Genomic DNA, 23107 nt, shown 5'->3' with positions numbered 1-23107 from the left:
ATAAGAATCATCTCAAAAATACAAAGAACCAAATACATCTTTAATTCATAGTGTTCTTCAATTAAATTCTTTTTTTTTAAAAGAACCTTTTAATGTAAATTTAATGTAAGCTCAGAAAGGCAGCTTTTGAAAATAATTTATTAGTGAAACGATTCCCTAATGCAGCTGGTCCTGCCTCATCCCATCTCGTCTTCAAGACAACTGGAGTGACAGACAAGACGATGATGCTACAGCTTCGATCTGTGCTGATAACATACAAAAAACAGTTCAGTCTCCAGGTAGCGGCGAACACTAAAAATGGAAGCACTGGCAGGGTAGCAGGTGCTTATTCGGTTTGTAATTCTAAAACAAAAAGCATAATTACATATTTTTATTTGGAAAATTTGTGTTGGCAAAAATTGCCCTCAATTTGTGAGGGAAACCAAAGGAGCAGCTTTAATTGCAAACTAGCGCCACTAGATAAACTCCCAACATGGAATTATTTAAATCGGGAAGCAGCGAAAGCGAACCTGATTGGTGATTATGACCTTTGCGAGTGAAATCCTCTATTAGCATCTAATTTAAAGAGTTCTGAGGCATGAAAGCGGCCACTGGTCACAATTTCTTCAAACGCGTTCAGAAATAGCCGACACCAACGTAGAGGTGATTATGCAGACAAGGCAACTGGACTTAAATGAGGTGCGAACTGCTTATCGACCCCCCCGTTTCTGTCCAAAACAGTCGGCGCACTTAAAACACTAAGCGGCGACTTTGTAATTGACATTAATGAAAATGGTTTACTGAATACTGTGTCCAATTTTGGTTTCCTCACATAATGGGTGATAGAGGCTTTGGAAAGGGTGCGGAGGAGGGTCACTAGATTAATTCCCAATTTGAAGCATCTTAGTTATCAAGGTATGCTCACAGAGCTGGGACCCTGCACTTTAGAGAAGTGTCGACTTAAGGGACATTTGATCGAGGTTCATAAGATGATGGAGAATAGATTGTATTTGAGTAGACAGCTTGTTCCAATTAAATAGGTTCGGGAGGACTCGGGGGCACAAGTTGTAAAAGGTCAGATCTAGGTTAGATGTTCGGAGGTGGTTCTTTGCCAGAGAATAGTGGACCTCTGGAGCGGGCTGCTAGCTCCTGCAGTGGATGCCGACTCGTTGAATTCCTTCAAGCGACTGCTGGTCCTGTTTCTGGCTGGGGCAGAGATCACCTTTTACAAAAGGTAGGTACTGTATGGAATTCATGGCCAAAGTGATCTCCTGAACTTGTTTTAAAACTTCCCATATTTCTCCCCTCTCCAATTAGCCTGGGTTTGCGCCTCCCCCAGCAGATCACATGGCTTTGGATGGTATTTATTGTGATGGACAAGGTATCACAATTGCGTGGGATAGACTGGATGGACCAGAGGGTCTTTTCCTCTCGGACATTATTCATAAGCCGAACTGAACGGCCAGCCACTTCTATAAGGGATGAGAACCTATAGGCTATACAGCAGCTTCAAAAGAAACCCGGTGGGGGGGGGGTCGGCGGGGGGATGGAAAAAGAGCAGGGGATGGATGCCGAGCGAGGGAGCAATTCTGCCGGCAGACGCTCAGACCCTCGAGCCTGGTGAGGAGAAGTTCAGTGGTGGGGTGATACTTTGAAAAACATCAAAAATTGCACCCTGGAGGGAGAGAGCGAGAGCGCGAGAAAGAGAGCGAGAGAAGGTGGTGAGTGCTTTGTCCTGCTGTTTTGAGCTTCTTGCAAAGCTACAATTAAATTATTTGGGACAATATTGACAATGCCATACCTCGTGCAAGCCTTCTGCATGATGGTGCTGTGGAGGAGAAGATTGATTAGACATCATCACCTGAGGAACCTCAAAGCACATAGGATGATGGGCAGGAGGCCTTACCCACGTCGGATATATCGAGACAACATTCATATCTGCACCCGAGTGATGCAGACTGAGATGGCTGCATTTCCGCAACGAAATTGTAACCGAGATCTGAGTTAGTCAAAGCACATCTGCACCCTAGAAGCGTCAGGAAGACTGCTTTGTCAGTTGAAGTGAAGGTTACAGCTGCACTTTCATTTTAGACATCTGGATCATTCCAGGCCATAACTGGAGATTTGTGCGCCATTTCTCAACATGCAACACATATCAGCATACTGCATGTGACTGCTGCACTATATGCCCAGAGGAATGACGACATAAAGTTCCCCCTGACCGCCCAGGCAATGCGTGACAGGGCTGTGGGTGTCTCCAGGATTGCTGGCTTCCCAAAAGGTACAGGGCTGCATTGATTGTACCCACATCGCCTTGTGAGCACCTTTGGAGGATTCAGAGGTGTACAGGAACAGAAAACAGGAAGTGGAGCGGAGTCCATGATCAGATCAGCCATGATCTTATTAAATGGCGGGGCAGGCTCAAGGGACCAAATGGCCTACTCCTGCTCCGATTTCTTATTTCTTATGTTCTTAAAAGGCTTCCACTCCGTGAATGTGCAGTTCATCAGTAACAACATGCATTGCATCATGGCAGTCGATGAGAAATACCCTGGGAATACCAATGATGTGTTCATCCTACGCGAGAGCACTATATCTGTCATGTTTGAGCAGCAGCCAGAAGGCCAGAACTGGCTGCTAGGGGACAAAGGGTATGAGCCTCGCCACCTGGCTCATGACGCCTCTACGAGTGACCCAGATAGTAGTTGACCAGGAATACATGTCGCACATTGCGACGTGCAGCAGAAGAGGGAGGACCATTGGCATCTTGAAGCAGCGTTTCCAATGCCCGGATCATTCCGGAGGCTACTTACAATACTCCCCTGAGATTGTCGGTCAGTTCATTGGTGTCTGCTGCATGCTGCACATCTTAGCCATCATGAGTGCATCAGCAGCTGATAGAAGACCCACTGAGGTGTGAGTGGCCGATGTTGAGGAGGAACATGCAGATGACGAGAAGGAGGAGGAGGAGGAGGAGGAAACCATGCAACTACCTGAACCCGGAACATGACAGCAGAGGAGGGCGGGCCGTCATGCCCCTTTAACGATTGCTCAAGCCTTGCGCCAGCAGCTCATCTGTGAACGCTTTGCTGCCTGAAGGCTCAGCAGCAACTATTCCAAATGGACCATGTAAATTATTCTTCTTTAGTTCAAAAAGTTGTGTTAATAATGGAACAAATAATGTAAATGATTCAGTTATAATTTAAAATAGTGCAGCAAACATAACAAATAAAAATATTCTTGTATCAAACTTTAAAGTTTTCAGTTACGATCACTTACAAACTTTTAAACTTGTAAATTTACATCGCTTACAAAAAACTTTTAATTAGAGACCAGTTACAACAGTAACAACAATAACACAGGATGAACTTCCCTCATCCGGCACCCTTGGGACCTGGCCTGTCCCGAACGAGGGATTTTGCCGGATGAGGGGTGGTCACGTGTTTGGGTGGAATGCGCCTTTAGGTGCTGTTGCTGGGGTATGTGTGTGCACTGACTGACAGTCGGTCCAGCCAATCAGTCAGTCAGCCAGCCAGCCAGCCAGCCAGTGTGCAGGGGGCCCCGAAGAGCCGGCAGGCCTTGAAGAGTCGGCAGGACCCAAAGAGTCGGCGGGCCATGGCGGGCTTCAAAGAGTCGGCTCGACCCCCCCCCCAGAGGGAGCGCTGTGGGAAGGAGCGGCTGGCCTGAGGACTGTGGCTGCAGGAGTTCCAGCAGGCGAGGAGAAGGAGGCAGCCGATTGAGAAAAATTATAGTAGCGAGTAGGATTTCGACCGTCACATTCTGCGCAAGCGCCACTCGCCGGCCGGGAATGGTCCCAGACGAGGGGTGGTTCCGAATAAGGGAGTTCCGGATGAGAAAGGGTCAACCTGTAACAACAGCAGTGAAGAAAGGCTGCATCCATCTCTCCTCCACCTTATTCTAAGACTGCCCGCTGTGCTTGGTCGTGTTGACTCCACCCCTGCCCACAGGCGGTGGCGCAGCATTTCTTTCGAGTATCTCGGGCACTTCTTGATGGGGGGCATGGGCAGGTGGTAATGTGGAAGGCCCGGCTTGGGCCTCTTCAGAAGTTGGTCTGGCGATTGGAATGGGAGTGGCAGTTGATTCAATCAATGAGTGTGGGATCTGGGCATGTTCCCTTATTGCAGCAGGTAACTCCGACATTCCCTCCCTCATGTGCCCCGACAGTGTATCAACTACCTGCAACATTCTCTCCCTCATGTTCACCGACAGTATATCAGCTGCCTGCATCATTCCTTCCCTTGTGTTCACCGACAGAGTATCAGCTGCCTGCGACATTCCATTCCTAATGTGCCCAGACAGTGTTCCCATTTCTCGCAAGAGTGTTGTTACTTCTCCCACCAGTCTCGATATCTCATCATCCACCCCACTGATGGTGTCCAGGAGTGATCACGTAGGGTCAATGCTCTCCGCACTCATTGCCATCATCTGAACCACATCTGTTACATCCTGTACCTCAGGAGAGCGCTGTCGAGCTCTCCTTCCCCTCCTCACCTTGGGTGGCTCGCTGTATCCCAATGGGACCCACAGTGTCGAACTGTGTGAAACCATGAAATGTCCCAACACTCGTACAACTCAGGAAAGGGGCTGGCACCTCGATGGACAGCACCAGTACCTCCTCCCGAGTGAGTACAACAGTTGGGGCTTCATCCTCCCCCTCCTGCTCTTGATCTGGAAGGTGGGATTGGAAGATGTTCTCCTCTTCAGGCTCGTCCGCGTCTGAATCTTCTTCTAGATCGGCTTCAGCCTCATCAGGGTTGGCCTCAAGTTCTGAAAAATATAACAGAACAGACAAATGGTTAGCAGCAGAGGAGGGGGCAGGGTGGCACGAGAAGGCTCACACAGCGCAGGCAGCAGGCTCATTTGAAGGACCACGATGAATGATAGCACATTGCATCAACCGAAGTGTGGCTGACACAGATATCCCCATGAACCGAAGCATGGCTAGCCCGCGCAGTACTTAACATTTAGCAAAGCCAGACTGACGAATTTGCAGGACTTACCCTTTCCCTCGAGTGTGGGCCCAGCTTGTGCAGTGGTGATTGCTTTTCTCCAGGCAGGATCCATCAAAGCAGCGACCCTCTCTTCCAAGGGTGTTAGTGGGTGCAGATTTTCGAGTTCTCTCTCTTTTGTTGTGTGCCACCTTCCTCTGCAAAGCTGAAAATATAACTTTTTACAGAGGGTGTCTTTCTGCTGGGTGGGACTTACAGATGGTCACATTTACAATTCCAGTGAATAAATTTAAATAAATACTTACAGTAACTACTTGACCAAGCAAGGTCCTGCCACTTCTTTTTGCACTGGCCTGCGGACCCCGGTGCACAGTAATCTTGTGAAAGTTGATTCCAGCATTTCTTCATTTCTTTTGGTGAAACTTTTATGTGACATCTGCTGGTGTCCAGCTTGCGCCATCTGGCCTCAATTACAGTAACTAGTGCTTCCATTTCATGTGAGAAATTCTTGATTCTTGAGCCGCGTTGCATTTTGCAGGGATAGTTTATAAGGGATGGTTTTCAAGACCAATACATCGAGGAACCAACTAGAGAGCTGGCCATCCTCGACTGGGTGTTGTGTAACGAGAGAGGATTAATTAGCAATCGTGTTGTGCGAGGTCCCTTGGGGAAGAGTGACCATAATATGGTAGAATTCTTCATTAAGATGGAGAGTGGCACAGTTAATTCAGAGACTAGGGTCCTGAACTTAAAGAAAGGTAACTTCGATGGTATGAGACATGAATTGGCTAGGATAGACTGGCGAAAGATACTTAAAGGGTTGACGGTGGATAGGCAATGGCAGACATGTAAAGATCACATGGATGAACTTCAACAATTGTACATCCCTGTCTGGCGTAAAAATAAAATGGGGGAGGTGGCTCAACAGTGACTAACAAGGGAAATTAGGGATAGTGTTAAATCCAAGGAAGAGGCATATAAATTGGCCATAAAAAGCAGCAAACCTGAGGACTGGGAGAAATTTAGAATTCAGCAGAGGAGGATAAAGGGTTTAATTAGGAGGGGGGAAATAGAGTATGAGAGGAAGCTTGCAGGGAACATAAAAACTGACTGCAAAAGCTTCTATAGATATGTGAAGAGAAAAAGATTAGTGACGACAAGTGTAGGTCCCTTGCAGTCAGAATCAGGTGAATTTATAATGGGGAACAAAGAAATGGCCTTGACCAATTCAACAAATACTTTGGTTCTGTCTTCACGAAGAAAGACACAAATAACCTTCCGGAAATACTTGGGGACCGAGGGTCTAGCGAAAAGGAGGAACTGAAGGAAATCCTTATTAGTCATGAAATTGTGTTAGGGAAATTGATGGGACTGAAGACCGATAAATCCCCAGCGCCTGATAGTCTGCATCCCAGAGTACTTAAGGAAGTGGCCCTAGAAATAGTGGATGCATTGGTGGTCATTTTCCAACATTCTACAGACTCTGGATCAGTTCCTATGGATTGGAGGGTGGCTAATGTAACCCAACTTTTTAAAAAAGGAGGGAGAGAAAACAGTGAATTATAGACCAGTTAGCCTGATATCGGTAGTGGGGAAAATGTTGGAATCAATTATTGAAGGTGTAATAGCACATTTGGAAAGCAGTGACAGGATCAGTCCAAGTCAGCATGGATTTATGAAAGGGAAATCATGCTTGACAAATCTTCTAGAATTTTTTGAGAATGTAACTAGTCGAGTTGACAAGGGAGAACCAGTGGATGTGTTGTATTTGGACTTTCAAAAGGCTTTTGACAAGGTCGCACACAAGAGATTATTGTGCAAAATTAAAGCACATGGTATTGGGGGTAATGTATTAATGGATAGAGAACTGGTTGACAGAGAGGAAGCAAAGAATAGGACTAAATGGGTCCTTTTCAGAATGGCAGGCAGTGACTAGTGGGGTACCGTAAGGTTCAGTGCTGGGACCCCAGCTATTTACAATATACATTAATGATTTAGACAAAGGAATTGAAGGTAATATCTCCAAGTTTGCGGATGACACTAAGCTGGGTGGCAGTGTGAGCGAAAAGGAGGATGCGAAGAGGCTCAGGGCGACTTGGACAGGTTAGGAGAGTGGGCAAATGCATGGCAGATGCAGTATAATGTAGATAAATGTGAGGTTATCCACTTTGGTGGAAAAAACAGGAAGGCAGAATATTATATGAATGGTGACAGATTAGGAAAAGGTGAGGTGTAACGAGACCTGAATCATGGTACATCAGTCATTGAAAGTTGGTAAGCAGGTACAGCAGGCACAACAGGCGGTGAAGGCGGCAAATGGCATGTTGGCCTTCATAGCGAGAGGATTTGAGTATAGGAGCAGGGAGGACTTACTGTTGTACAGGGCCTTGGTGAGACCACACCTTGAATATTGTGTACAGTTTTGGTCTCCTAATCTGAGGAAGGACATTCTTGCTATTGAGGGAGTGCAACGAAGGTTCACCAGAATGAATCCCGATATGGCAGGACTGACAGATGAAGAAAGACTGGATCGACTCGGCTTATATTCACTGCAATTTAGAAGAATGAGAGGGGATCTCATAGAAACATATTAAATTCTGACGGGATTGGACAGGTTAGATGCAGGAAGAATGTTCCCGATATTGGGGAAATCCAGATCCAAGGGTCACAGTCTAAGGGTAAGGGGAAAGCCATTTAGGACCGAGATGAGGAGAAACTTCTTCACTCAGAGTTGTGAACCTGTGGAATTCTCTACCACAGAAAGTTGTTGAGGCCAGTTCGTTCGATATATTCTAGAGGGAGTTAGTTATGGCCCTTACGGCTAAAGGGATCAAGGGGTATGGAGAGAAAGCAGGAATAGGGTACTGAAGTTGCATGATCAGCCATGATCATATTGAATGGTGGTGCAGGCTCGAAGGGCCAAATGGCCTACTCCTGCATCTATTTTCTATGTTTCTATGATAGTAAATTTGTCAAACATGATTTCCCTTGCATAAAACCATGCTGACTCTGCTTGACTGTATTAGATTTTCTAAATGTCCTGCTACCATTTCCTTAATAATGGACTTCAGCATTTTCCCAATGACAGATGTTAGGCTAACTGGCCTATCGTTTCCTGCTTTATGTCTCCCTATTTTCTTAAATAGGGGCGTTACATTTGTGGTTTTCCAATCCGCTGGGACCTCTCCAGAATCCAGGACATTTTGGTAAATGACAACCAATGCATCCACTATCTCTGCAGCCACGTCTTTTAAGACCCGAGGATGCAGACCATCAGATTCAGGGGACTTGTCCAACTTTAGTCCCATTAGTTTGCCTAATACTTTTTCTCCAGTGGTAGCGATTGTTTTAAGTCCCCCCGCCCTTCCTATAGCCCCTTGATTATTTATTATTGGGATGCTTTAGGAGTAACTATCATCATCATCATCATAGGCAGTCCCTTGGAATCGAGGAAGACTTGCTTCCACTCCTGAAGTGAGTTCTTTGGTGGCTGAACAGTCCAATACGAGAGCCACAGACTCTGTCACAGGTGGGACAGATAATCATTGAGGGAAGGGATGGGCGGGACTAGTTTGCCGCACGCTCTTTCCACTGCCTGCGCTTGAATTCTGCAGACTCGAAGTGCTCAGCGCCCTCTTGGAATCACTTCCTCCACTTAGGGCAGTCTTTGGCCAGGGACTCCCAGGTGTCAGTGGGGATGTTGTGAATGTTTGAAAATGTATAGAATATTAATGTTTGAAAATGTATAGAGACATTGAAGTTGAGAATGTGGGAAAATGTATAAAGAAAGTGAAATTGAACAAAGAAATCATGGGAAAATAACTAAAAGAATGTCAGTCTGCAAATATTACAACATCAGCACAATTAACAGATTTGCAAGGTCTAAGTTACTAATCACACCAGTAAAACTGTAACATTTAGAAGCAATGCCTGAGAAAGTTCTTTGAGCAAAGTGTGAGAAGGTTCTTTGAGAAAAACAGACCATACTGAAGTCGGCTTATGAGTGGACAAAGGGAAGGAGGGATCAAAAGGGATAGGCTGAACTTGGATGTCACTCTAAATTGTATCTTGTTATCTTGTACCGAAAATGTATAACCATTGTGCCTTTACAATGTAACTTCACTTGTCCGTAGGAAGTGGGTGCGCTCTATCGAGAGAGCATTCCTTCTGTCTGATAAGTCCCGGCCGGTAAATCTTTACAATAAAGACTGCTTTGTTATAAGCTTCTTTGGTGTTCGCCTCAGTGTATTCGCTGAAACAGATTGAAGGAAAAGAATCCAGAAATCAACATTTGGTGTCAGAAGTGGGATCTCAACGGACCTCTGCCGAAAACTTGCGAACTAAGAGCCAGACTAGCCTTGGACGAGACGGGAGGAAAGTGGCCACTGTAGTGAGTATATTTTAAAATACCACTGCAGTTTCCTTCAGTTTCAAATGTCTGAGGAAAGTTTGGCCACTCGCTGGTTCTAAGGTAGTGTCTGAACGAGATCCAGTCAATCTGGCGAATACCTTCTAAACTTAGGAAATAAGTGTCCAAGTCAGGTGTGACGTCGACCTTGTATATCACTTGGCCCATCGAGGCACTGATTGGACTTAAACCGCGCGGCGACGCGAAAGGATAGGGAAATCTGGAACCTAAAGGGAAATCTGGAAACTAGAACAAATTAAGTAAGGCTTATAGGGAATAAGCGTCCAAGTCAGGTGTGACGTCGACCTTGTATATCACTTGGCCCGTCTAGGCACTGATTGGATTTAAACCGCGCGGTGACATGGAAGGTCGGGTTAGATTGGGCTAGATTAAATCGCGGGGTGACGGGATCCCCGCGGCAACACGGAAGGTAGGGTTAGATAGGGCTAGATAGGGTTAGATCGAATCGCGCGCGACATGATCCATGCAGCGACACGGAAGGTAGGGATAGATAGAGCTAGATAGGGTTAGATCGAATCTCGCGGCGACGCAGAAGGTAGGGATAGATAGAGCTAGATAGGGTTAGATCGAATCGCGGGGCGACGCGATCCTTGCGGCGACACGGAAGGTAGGGAGGTAGCGCTAGATAGGGTTAGATCGGATCGCGCGGCGACGCGGAAGGTAGGGCTAGATAGGGTTAAATCGAATCGTGCGGCGGCGCGGAGGAATAATAAAAAAACCGCGGGGCGACGTGGGACTGTGTAAATTTAAAATTGTACTTATGCCAGGTGTGGCGTCGATCTTGTATATCACTTGGTCCGCCTCGGCTCTGGATAAGATAACCTAAACCACCCCGAGGCGATGCGGGGACAATCGGGACTAATTAGAAACAGTTATGATACGCGGGGCGACGCGAGAATGGGTAAACTACGGGTAGTCCACTACAAAAGTTATGTGAGGAATTCCCTGAAAGAGCTGAACAATTTAGACTATTATCTGGAGCCCTGAACAAATTATTAGGAGATGACCAATGGACCCTAGGTGGCACTAGAAGCATGGAAATAGAAAAAAAAGGCACAGGGATTGATTTGGAAAAGGGGACGAGGAAAAAGGGACAAGAATTTAATTGCCAAGTGGCGACATTACAAAAATAGAACGTCTGTTTTGAATAAGGAGTACTTGTGTGATTAAGTACTTGTGTGATTAATAGGAAAGAAGAGAGACTTTTGTGAACGTCTGTTTTAAATGAGAAGTGCTTGTGTGATTTTGACTGTGGATATGAAAGCTTTGTGAACGTCTGTTTTAAATGCGAAGTGCTTGTATGATTTTGACTGTGGATAAGAAAGACTGTTTGGGAAACCGGGGAGTTGTGGTTTGTTTTAGCTCCACTCACTTTTTCAAACAGAGTGAAAGTTTTTTTAACCCTTCGTAGTGTTGTCCTGTATGTGGGAAGTTTAAGAGTGTGAACCTTATTGAATTACATATATTCGGATGATAAGTTACGGAGCTAGGAAATGCACAAAGGATAGGTTTGTTGAATAAAAGATAAAAAAAATATACATGGTCCCGGTGGTTAAAAAAGAATTTATTTGACATGCTCACTTACTTGTCGAAAGAAAACATGCAATGATTGATTACATTGGGTTGAAAGACATAAATTTAGTCTCGGAATGAGATAAAGAATGCCTTAAAAAAAAAAGCTTCGAAGCTCAAAAAGTTTTAAATAAAGATTGAAATTACAAAGTTTGAATTGGGATTTTGAGATATTCAGAGAAGGCACAGCAAAATACTGAGATGGATTCAAAAGGATTCAAAAAAAAAAATTATATTAAATCTGCAGTTTAGAAGAGACAGTATAACACAACCTTGAGGCTGGAACAATTGAGATAACGAAAAACAGCCCTCAGCCTACGTGCCAGACTTCCCTCTAGTTATGGAAAAGACGTAACGTACTAAACAGGTGCTGAAAGGAAAAAAAATGTTCTGAGATTTTAAATTATGAGAAAAGTTCCACTGCAGTTTGAAAAAATGCATCACTTCTGTCGAGTTGGCAAGAAAACGCCATTAAATTAGGGCTTTCATTGACAGAAGGACATATTAAAAACAGTAGACGTCTTAAAGAAAGAGTGCGCGCACGAGAAACGTACTAAGAGTTCCACTTGGACCTCTGAGAAAGGTATCGATAGACTTCGTAGTCAAATGGTTGGCTTTGCATTGACCGAGGCTGATGACGAAATTGAATTTCAGTAAACAAATAGCTATTAAAAATGTGTGTTCTCGTTTTAAATCAATTTAAAAAATATATATATATCTTTGGCAAGTGCTTGAATTAGAAGTTAAAAAAAAATTGGAGTTGAATAAAATGCTGCCTTTCCTGATGAGAAGACTTTTTTTTCAGATGGTTATGTGAAGTCACGTAATGACATCAGGTCTTCTTACAAACCTGTAAAGGAGTTAACCCTTTCCATTGACAGCCATTTCATACTGAACATTATTAATTTGGATTTCTTAATAGAAAAAAGACTCACCTAACAGAGGAAATGGTGCGATAGTCAGAATAAAAATAAAAACAGAACTAGCTGATGTAATAATACTTGCCTGATACAATAAAGAAATAGGTACTCAAACAAAACAAATTGAAGAGTTAAAAGGCTAAGATAAATAAGCTGAAAGAGATCCACAAACCCAACTTAACCCTGACCTCCGATTTCACGGAGTGACCTCGACATGCATGGATAAAAGATGAGTCAGACTACCAGTCGTGAAAGGCAAAAACAAACACTCCCGCCGATTGGGATGCGGAGGTGCTGCGCAGTCAGACAGCTCCGAACCACCCCACCACAGATGTCTATGTGCCTTGGAAACCGAACGAAATTATGGCCATTCTGGCCACTATGCCAGATCGAAAGAGAGAACCTGTCAAGTTTATAGATCATCTTCGAATTACCATTGCAGTTTATAATGCAGAATCAAGGGACCTGTGGGCCCTGGTACAGCAGAATCTGAGCCCAACTGAGCATGCCCGATTTCTAACTCACCTAGGACGTGCAACCCATGATGCATTGGTGGCTGCTCACCCTAACAATGCCCAGGACCGCCTAAACGCCGTCTTTAATGCCCTCGGCACGACCCTTCAGAAGCCCATCAGTATGGCAGCAGTATTAGAAACTAAACCCAAACGAGACGAAACTGCCGACGAATTCATGGAAAGATTCATTGAAATATACGGAGGTCAATCAGGAGATAATGCCTTCAGGGCGGGAGAGGATTCACCCCAATTCTGCGCTATCCTACTTCAGTGCCTGCCCTATTCGGTTGCTCACGCTATCCGGACAAATAATATGAATTGGGCAAATAACAGTAAAGCCCAGATGGAAAGGGCGGTTAAATATTATTGGCAGGAAAAGAAAGGAGAGGGGGGAGGTGCGCCCCCAACCCGGGTCAAGACTGAATATACAAAACACCCAAATGGCCCGGGCCCTGCTAATTACGGACCGCCCTATTGTCCCCGACCTGGTATGGGAAGAGATCAGGGCTGGGGAAGACGAGATGGATGCTTTAATTGTGGGCAAGAAGGACATTGGAATAGAGTGTGTCCCTCCCGTCGGCACGAAAGAGGAAGAGGAGGAAGAGGAGGGGGGCAAGGGGCGGGAGGACGGGGATCTTACACTAACTTCTCCCAGAACAACCCCTTTGGCCAACCGTCCCCCGATTATTCGTATTGACTACGTAGCTTGATTGTACAGGGAACCTCCCCGGATGACGAACCGATTTGCCAGTTTCTAGTCCCTAGCACGGCTAAACAAATGCGACAGTGGTTGGGGATGATCAATTACTGCAGATCCTGGATCCCTAATGTCGCCCTGATGACTAAGCACCTCACACCGTATACAAACAAGGAAGAGAGCTTTAAAATAAAACCGCAGACGTCCAATCCTTTAAGGAACTAAAGACAGCCCTGCTGCAAGCTCCGGCTTTGGCCCGGCCCCTCTATGACCAGTCCTTTCAACTGTATTGTACAATCCTGAAACTGTGCTACCGTTGTCTTAACACCTTACCATGGCCAGGCAAAGCAGATATGAGATCTACCTACTAAATAATCCTAAACTGACCTTTCGGCACTATACTGCCATTAATCCGACCTGTTTTCTTACTGAGCCAGTAAGATGACTGTTTATCTTTAATTCAAGAGGCCACATCGGTCAGGGAAGATTTAGTTGATGTCCCAATGGAAGACCCAGACTGTATTATGTATGTTGACGGAAGTTCTTCTATTAATCCAGAAGGTGCACGAATCTCAGGATACGCCATAATAAACCAGGAGAATCAGGTCTTGGAATCTGCCGCCTTTGAAACCGCCTCTTCCGCCCAACAAGCTGAACTATTCCCACAGGGGAATGAGATATCCCATCGGCAACTAGTATCTGACTTGTTGCAAGCCCTCATGCTCCCCAAGCGCATTGCCATTGTTAAATGTACCGCCCACACCACCGGAAAATCCCCGGTTGATATAGGGAACCATTGTGCTGACGAAGAGGCCAAACAGGCCTCTTGTGGACAACAAATGGTCGTGCCCAGAATGATGAGTCAGACTAAAAGTCCTGCAAAGGATAAGTTAGCCTCGGAAAAACCAATGCCAACCATCCAAGATGTTATAAAAGCACAGGAGGACGCTCCTGAAAAAGATAAACAGTTGTGGAAAATAATGGATGTACTTATGACGATGTTTCTAAACTCTGGACCACTCCCACGGAACAGACTTGCATGTCTGACGAGTTGGCTCTATGGGTTATTGAATGTATGTATTTTGCTACTCATTGTGGAGCAAGGACCACAAGTGACACACTTTTGGCTACTTGGTGGCACCCTCGATTCCAGGCGCTCGCCCAGAACATCAGTAGTCGTTGCCTGGTTTGCCAGCAGCATAATCCAGGGAAGGGAGCCCCCTGTGATTGGGCTAAGACGCCCCTACCCGAAGGTCCCTTTGAGACATTGCAGTTGGATGACATTGAGTTGCAAAAAGTTCAGTGTTACAAATATGTGTTAGTAATAGAAGATGTGTTTAGCAGATGGATTGAAGCCAACCCGACCCTGGACAATAAGGCTCAAACTGTTGTTAAGGTGTTAATGAGGGAAATTGTTCCTAGATATGGTATCCCAGCTCGACTGATGACCACCGATGTTCTTTCTCTGACTCAGGCTCTGCGAATAGCCCACAACCAGGTTTCAAGATGCTCACCTTGAACCTCCCAGTTTTACCCGAATTGTCCCTCGTGGCACCAGGGAAGTATGTCCTGATTAAGAAATGGATTCGGAAGCGATTAGAGCCACGATGGGAGGGGCCTTTTCAGGTGTTACTTACTACCCCCACTGCAGCTAAGGTTGAGGGGAAAAGTGCTTGGGTTCACCTGCAGCACTGCAAGCTCACCACCCTCTAACGAACCTATTTTACTGGTTATTCTAACTCCTGTTTCTGTTCCAGATTTCCTCTTCTCCATAGCTGAACAAGGCCGTTGTCATCCTAATTGGAACGTGGACCAGTTTGAACTTTTACCCGTAGTAATAGACAGCCAGTCAGCTACACCGACGGTGACCTGAGAAGAGAGACGGGAAAACTGAACTCTTTTAATTAGCAAAATAATTGGACTATTTATTTGAATCCTGAGCCATAAGATGAAACTGTGTCTGTGTGCCACAGTCTGTATAATAGTGTTGATATATGACAGTTTCGGCGCATGGGAGGGGAGACAGAGGCGAGAGTTCCATGTAAACACCTTTTTGGACATGTCTTATCTTTATGCGCAAAATGGGAACTTTTCCAGATGCTGGGTGTGCTCACATATCCCTATACATTCCAAAGGGGAAATTCCTTTGCGCCCCGTTCCACTGACCCTAACTGAGACTGTCAGATGGATCCAGAGCCAGACTATCATGAGAGGAGGGGGGCCAATGCAAATACGAGAGATGAAAGGCGGGTCAAAAGAGGGATCACTGAGACCAGGAGGAGTATCATACCGTTACCACGTGAACGACCACGGGGAGGTCACCAAGTGGGAGAGTGCTGGGGACCCCATTAGTCAGACGTTCCAGGGATGGTACCAACCAACCTTCGACCGTGAAAAGGAACCCCCATTCTTAGCTCTGACCAATACCTCGGGGATTGGGAGGCCAACCGGGGACATATGTCTAACCCGAAATGACACCAGTAACAAGGGACATATTATAGGGTACAGCAATTGCCCACACAGTCTCAACATCACCACAGATGCACGGGTCACCATCCTCTCTCACCTTCCGAATAAAACAGGTGGAGGTCTGGGGGGCCAGTCTTGGGACCCGGAAGCAATATATCAGAAAGCAGCTTTTAACGGCACGTATTTCGTGTGCGGTCATAAGGGATATCCCTGGTTGCCTCGGTGATAGACAGGGTCCTGCTATCTGGGATATGTGGTGCCATTTGTGCGGCAAGTACGTACCCTGGCGGAAGCACATGCCTCCAGCCGACACAAGCGAGCCCTCACCCCCGCCGACAGGTTCTTTGGGGTCATGATGTTCCCAATCGGGATAGGACGTCTCATGGATGAAGTACAGAACCTAGAGACGATATTAGAACAAATAGCTAACAATACTGCTGAAGCTCTGGAGGGCATCACGGCTGAAATGGTAGCAATACGGACCGTAGCATTACAAAACAGAATGGCCCTCGATTACCTGTTAGCTGAGAAAGGGGGAACGTGTGCCCTGATATGATGATCTGAATGTTGCACTTATATCCCCGATAATAAAAAAAACCAATCTCGCTGATCACATAAGAAGGGAGGTAAAGAAGTTATCCACCCCTGCAGGAGGAGTAGGCTGGTTTGATTGGCTATTAGGTGAATCTTGGGGATCGTATCTAATGCATGGAGCGATTATTCTCATCGTAGTATTAATTATCTGTTGCTTGATTATTGGTTGCTTTAACCTTTGTTGTAAAGTCATGATGGCAAGGTTAGCAAACCCTCTTGTGACCAGGGGCTCCCGGGTTATGATCCAGCAAACTAAAGACCTACTCGACAAAGAGGATCAGGAAAAAAAGAGTGCGAACGGCTGAATGCGATACTCCTGGAATAGTCACCAGGGTTATCATGGAATGATAAAAGGGGGGAATGTGAATGTTTGAAAATGTATAGAATATGAATGTTTGAAAATGTATAGAGACATTGAAGTTGAGAATGTGGGAAAATGTATAAAGAAAGTGAAATTGAACAAAGAAATCATGGGAGAATAACTAAAAGAATGTCAGTCTGCAAATATTACAACATCAGAACAATTAACAGATTTGCAAGGTCTAAGTTACTAATCACACCAGTAAAATTGTAACATTTAGAAGCAATGCCTGAGAAAGTTCTTTGAGCAAAGTGTGAGAAGGTTCTTTGAGAAAAACAGACCATACTGAAGTCGGCTTATGAGTGGACAAAGGGAAGGAGGGATCAAAAGGGATAGGCTGAACTTGGATGTCACTCTAAATTGTATCTTGTTATCTTGTACCGAAAATGTATAACCATTGTGCCTTTACAATGTAACTTCACTTGTCCGTAGGAAGTGGGTGCGCTCTATCGAGAGAGCATTCCTTCTGTCTGATAAGTCCCGGCCGGTAAATCTTTACAATAAAGACTGCTTTGTTATAAGCTTCTTTGGTGTTCGCCTCAGTGTATTCGCTGAAACAGATTGAAGGAAAATAATCCAGAAATCAACAATGTCGCACTTTTTCAGGGAGGCTTTGAGGGTGTCCTTGTCGCATTTCCGCTGCCCACCTTTGGCTCGTTTGCCGTGAAGGAGCTCAGAGTAGAGCACTTGCTTTGGGAGTCTCGTGTCTGGCATGCGAACTATGTGGCCTGCCCAGCAGAGCTGATCGAGTGTGGTCAGTGCTTCAACGCTGGGGATGTTAGCCTGAATGAGGACACTGATGTTGGTGCGTCTGTTCTCCCAGGGGATTTGTAGGATCTTGCGGAAACATCATTGGTGATATTTCTCCAGCAACTTGAGGTGTCTACTGTACATGGTCCATGTCTCTGAGCCATACAGGAGGGCGGGTATGACTACAGCCCTGTAGACCATGAGCTTGGTGGCAGTTTTGAGGGCCTGGTCTTCAAACACCCTTCCTCAGGCGGCCGAAGGCTGCACTGGTGCACTGGAGGCGGTGTTGGATCTCGTCGTCGATGCCTGCCCTTGTTGATAGAAGGCTCGCGAGATATGGGAAGTGGTCCACGGTATCCAGTGCCGCGCCGTGGATCTTGACTGGGGGCAGTGCTGTGCGGTGCGGACAGACTGGTGGAGGACCTTTGCCTTACGGATAACCATGACAAATATAGGCTACAGCTCCTTTAAAATCTTCTGATGCTTTTTCCCCACCAAAACGTAGTTTCCCCTTTACTCTTCCTCCTGTCCGGGCGCAGTTGCATGGGCACCAGCACACCCCAGTGCCTGCCCCGAGCCCCATTCTTCATATGTGAGTTAAACAATGAGTGTTAGCGGGATGCTTAGGAATACGGACGTAAAACAGAGCCTGATCCTGTCTTCACCAAATGCCTGGGGCAACACAAAAGAGGTGAAAACCTGACGTTTCAATTGCAGGATGCCCCCATTTCCTGCAATTTACACCCGGGGGGAACAAAGTGCACACAACCCACAGGAAAATTGGTGTCATAATTGTTGAAAACATGTTGGTTTCACATGTTTCCTTATTCATACATTGTACATTATACCTGCTGAGCATCACGTGATACAAAACCATGCTGTCCGAGGAACACAGATGTTGGCCTGCATTAACGTTAGCACATATTTGTTTCATTCTATAGTAATGAAATTTGAATGATACATTAAAAATTAACAAGTTACGTAAAGCAAAAGGAGTTTGTTGCTTCTGTAGAAGACATCGGTTGATAATATTCCTTACCTCTGCCTCGTGTGTTCAAGTTGCTTATGGGTTCAAGATAATTGGTCAGTGCAGAAAACTTGCCTTTCTTGCTCATACCCAACCATGTTCCTCCTTCTTTGCCTTTTTCCATATCCAGTCCTGTAGGTAACACATGGAACACAAGTAAGAGAGAGGCTTGTAAATGTGCTGTTTTACCAGAGAACCCACATCATTTATTTCGGAACCGACTGGTCACAGTGAACTTAGAATCATAGAATGGTTACAGCACAGAAGGAGGCCATTCATCCAGTCGAGCCCGTGCCGTCTCTCTGCAAGAGCACTTCAGCTCGTCCCACTCTCCCACCCCTTCCCCATTGCCCTGCAGTTTTCTTTCCTTCCAGGTACTTATCTGATTCTCTTTTGAAAGCCACGATTGAGTCTATCTCCAACACCCCTTCAAGCAGTGCATTCCAGATTCTAACCACTCGCTGCGGAAAAAAGTTTTTGTTCATGTCGCCTTTGGCTCTTTTGCCAGTCTTAAATAAATTAGAATCTCATAATTTGGGGGTGGGGGTGGGAGAACGAGAACTTAGTGTTTAGAATAATTTGTTCATGAATGCAAGTAACTATTTTGAATTCTAAAGTCAAGAATTCTCTCTTGGCAAATTCCTTATTTGGGTGTCAGAGGGGACACTGCACGAGTCCGGGTGGAGTGACAGTATCTGTTTCTTTTGCTGCAATTAATGGACACTAACGAAATTAAGATACAAAATGGAACAGAGAAGGTTAATCCGCAACACAATGACAAGTTAAACCACGGCTGCAGGACAAGGGGACACAGGTACAAACAGATAAAAAAGCAGGAACAGGACGTGTATCAGGAAGCACTGCTTCACGCAAAGAGTGATGGAATCGACTTCTGGTTAGGGTACTAGAGGCAAAAACTCTGGAATCATTTCTGAAGCAGTTAGATGTTGTAATGGGGAAAATCATAGCTTTCTATGGAAGGATCAGATAGATGGGCAGAATGGCCGCTATAAAACTAGAGCAGGGCTATTCAGAAGTGAAATCAGGAAGTACATGTTCACACAAAAGGTAGTGGAAATCTGGAACTCGCTCCCCCAAAAGTCTGTGAATGCTGGGTCAATTGAAATTTAAGGCTGAGAGGGAAAGATTTTTCTTCGGCAGTGGTATCAAGGGATATGGAGCAAAGGCAAGTAAATGGGTTTAAGGTACCAATCAGGCATGATCTAATTGACAAGTGAAACAGGCTCGAGGGGCTGAATGGCCTACTTTGTTCCCATCTCAGCTGTACTTGTCTTCAGTTAATGCACAGCTTTGTAACATGCAATTTATAAAAATGCAGTTTCATTTGTGACATTAATTATGGAAAAAACATATTCCTGCTAAAAGAGGAATGTCCTCTCCCATAGAGTTATCCCACTAGGAGGAAAACGGTCTCTGTCTCCCAGATCAAATCAATCTTGTAGACCTACTAGCAACTGAATTAGAAAGTGACTGAAGCTCCGATCTTCGCTGCATTGGGTAATCTCAGCTTCTGCAGCAGTACGGGCACACTAAAATTCACACCACCACCGAGTTCGTGCGGAGAAAATCTTCCAGAGTTCCCATTCCTTTGTTTCCCAACACCCCCTGCACAAAAGCACACGTGCCCGGGTGGTGGACAGGATTGGGTTTGGAGGTCAAGCCTCTTGTGGGTGAATAGTTTGCTATTGCTCACACAAAAGGAATGAGCATTTGGGCAAGGAAATGCATCCTGGGAATCAAGACATTTCAAAGCAATCCTCCAGATTTCCCAAAGCTCTTTGCAACCAATAACATTATTTTAAGATGTTGCCATTGTTGCTTTGTAGGCAAAAGAATGAAAACTGTTCCAGTTAAAAAGAGTACCATAACGAGGAGAAAGCTCGGTAGTAGGATTAGATTCAGCCCATGTGGATAGGCTATTTGAGTTTGATAGGTTAGGAAGCACCATGGGGCATGCATAAAGTTACGTAAGCATAGAATTAGGTTAGCTGTCAGAAGGATTTTCTTTTGAAAAAGAGGGTAATTGACCTTCAGAACAAGTTGGAGGCTCGTGTAAAATGGAAGAAAGACTTGCTTTTAGAGCGCGCCTCTCGTGACCTCAGGGCATCCCCAAAGCTTTTTGAAATGTAGTCACTGTTGAAATGTAGTACAGTGAGTGCAGATTGGCTGCAAGTGTTAAAAAGGGAGCTGGATGAGATCCTAACTGCGGCTGACATCACAGCGTACAAAAGGCAGATGCGGGCGGTGATCATCAATGTCCCCTTTAAACCGTGCAGCACTCTACAGCTCCAGCGCAACCGGTTCACCAACTTTTTAAATGCAAAAACCTGCATACGGGGAATTTTAAATAGGCTACGCAACATCAAAATAAAAATTAGAGGGAACATTGGTGGTCATGGTGTTATGTTGCACCATGACAGTATGGGACAAGGTGGATGCACCAGCTCGTTTTTTTTTTACTGTTTGTCATTTTTGTATGTTTATATGTACCAGCCCAATATCTTGACTGGAAAACTGTGTGGGGTTGGGAAACTAAAACATGTGGGGCTTATTTTATTTTTGCAGCGCTGAACTCCCATTTGGAAGAGCCAGGACTGGATTTTCCTCTTTGACTGTCATTCAGCTCTCTCTTCTATAGAAAACCATCACAGGTTTTCATGCAGGCCAGCAGATGGAGTGCTTCGCCAAGGTGGAGTGCACTCTCTTTCTCTCTTGAAAGAAAGAAACTGGCAGGTGAGAGCTGTCCTACTCCACAAAAGATATCAGATGCTAAGGGTGAGGTTTCACTGATGGCAGCTGTTGGAGTCTGTGACCCAAATTGTCTCCTGGTTGGAGGAGCATTGGATGGGTTAGGGCCAGGGGAGGGTCGGAGAAGAACATTCGGACATCAATACACTAAGACCAGATAGGCAGATCTGTAAAAGTATAACACACAACAAAAGCAGCAAAGGGGTCAAAATCCTTTGCATTCTTAAACTGCGTTTCCGTATCTGCTGAAAATTTATTCTTTAACTTCTGAAAATACATTATCTCTATTCAGTTTGATACATTACTCCTCTGTAGATTCTTCATCATCATCATAGGCAAGTCTGTCGATTCATACCCATACCAAATAGAGTTCCCATTTTAATCTACAAGTGGAATGCAATATTGAAATCATACGTCAGACTTTAAAATCAGCATAGATGAACTTCAGCAGAGAAAGGACATCTGTAAAGCCTAGAATGGTAGTAGCTTGAAAATGTCAACATAAGTTTGTAGCTCTTTATACTAGTACTGGACCACTTTATTGCATTTTTAAAGTGCTTACATAAGACATCAAACACACATATTTCATTATAAGCAGAGAAAGTTTCCACTCTCCACCGAAGAGTGACAAACCCCTCTGTTCCTGGTGTGGCTTAACTACGGCTGAATGAAGACTCACAGAAAACAAACACTCAGGTTATAGCATCTACCTATAAATTAAAATATTTTGTAATTTAAAAAAACCCAATGTGAACAGCATTTGCAGTTCGAAACGAATTCTTGCATTTCAAACAGGAACTCTGAAACAAAGAGTTTTAGAGCACGTTTATTGCCGACTGTTTCAATGGTTGCTAAGATTCCCTAAGAAAATATGCAAAATATTTCTCCAGCAATCTTGGTGACTGCTTGAACATCATAGATGCAGATAGTTTGGATGAAACAAATTAAAAAAAACAGCAGTGAACCAGGACATTTGAAACGGTTCGGTGATGCACTAGTAAGAAAAGGGAAACGTGTTCACTGCAGAATGCTATCCTGAATTATCAGACAGGCAGTCGGTGTCTTTTCTGCCCAAACTAATGCAGACATCAATACAGTCTCAACTTATCAACACAGGCAGAGATAAGCAAAGAGACTGAGAAGTAGAAAAAAAGACAGAGGGAAAAGCAAAGAGAAGAAACAGTAAACCAAAGATAAGTAGTGTTTTAGTGGGGTAAATGTACTGATCCTGTAATGCCAGGCCTGAAGGGAACATGGGTTGGAATTTGCTGCTACGGTGTTGTCATCCTACCTCTATTTGACTTGTGCTTCCTTTGAGCATGGTGCCATGCTGGGGTTGCCAGACTGATTCCCGGGATGGCAGGACTGACATATGAAGACTGGATTGACTGGGCTTGTATTCACTGGAATTTAGAAGAATGAGAGGGTATCTCAGAGAAACATATAAAATTCTGACGGGATTGGACAGGTTAGATGCAGGAAGAATGTTCCCGATGTTGGGGCAGTCCAGAACCAGGGGTAACAGTCTAAGGATAAGGGGTAAGCATTTAGGACTGAGATGAGGAGAAACTTATTCACTCAGAGTTGTGGGCATGTGGAATTCTCTACCACAATGTTGTTGGGGCCAGTTCGCTGGATATATTTAAAAGGGAGTTAGATGTGGCCTCATGGCTAAAGGGATCAAGGGTGATGGAGAAAAGGCGGGAGTGGGGTACTGAAGTTGCATGATCAGCCATGATCATATTGAATGGTGGTGCAGGCTTGAAGAGCCGAATGGCCTACTCATGTACCTATTTTCTATGTTTCTATGTTAATTCATCCTTCTATTCCAATTCGGAATCAAAGTCACTGTTTAGACTTGACTACCCTAACGCACTCCTGGCTGGCCTCCCACATTCTACTCTATGTAAACTTGAGGTCATCCAAAACTCGGCAGCCAATTTTCTAACTTGCACCAAGTCCCGATCACCCATCACCCCTGTGCTTGCTGATCTATATTGGCTCCCGGTTAAGCAACGTCTCGATTTCAAAATTCTCATCCTGGTTTACAAATCT

General features: G+C 45.0%; 1 protein-coding gene across 7 annotated transcripts in view; it reads right to left on the bottom strand.

Moving 5' to 3' along the window:
• tango2 (transport and golgi organization 2 homolog (Drosophila)) overlaps positions 1-23107 on the bottom strand; it is a 208682-nt gene that overhangs the window by 51272 nt on the left and 134303 nt on the right. For all 7 annotated transcript variants that reach the window (XM_070888077.1, XM_070888079.1, XM_070888081.1 and 4 more), the window contains one exon: positions 18296-18415. In XM_070888077.1, the coding sequence (XP_070744178.1) occupies positions 18296-18415 (120 nt within the window). The remainder of the gene's footprint in view (positions 1-18295; positions 18416-23107) is intronic.

This window comes from Pristiophorus japonicus, chromosome 8 (assembly GCF_044704955.1).
Source record: "Pristiophorus japonicus isolate sPriJap1 chromosome 8, sPriJap1.hap1, whole genome shotgun sequence".
NCBI classification, from domain to species: domain Eukaryota; kingdom Metazoa; phylum Chordata; class Chondrichthyes; family Pristiophoridae; genus Pristiophorus; species Pristiophorus japonicus.
Note: the sequence above shows the minus strand (reverse complement) of the source record. Positions and strands in the feature narration are given on the sequence as shown.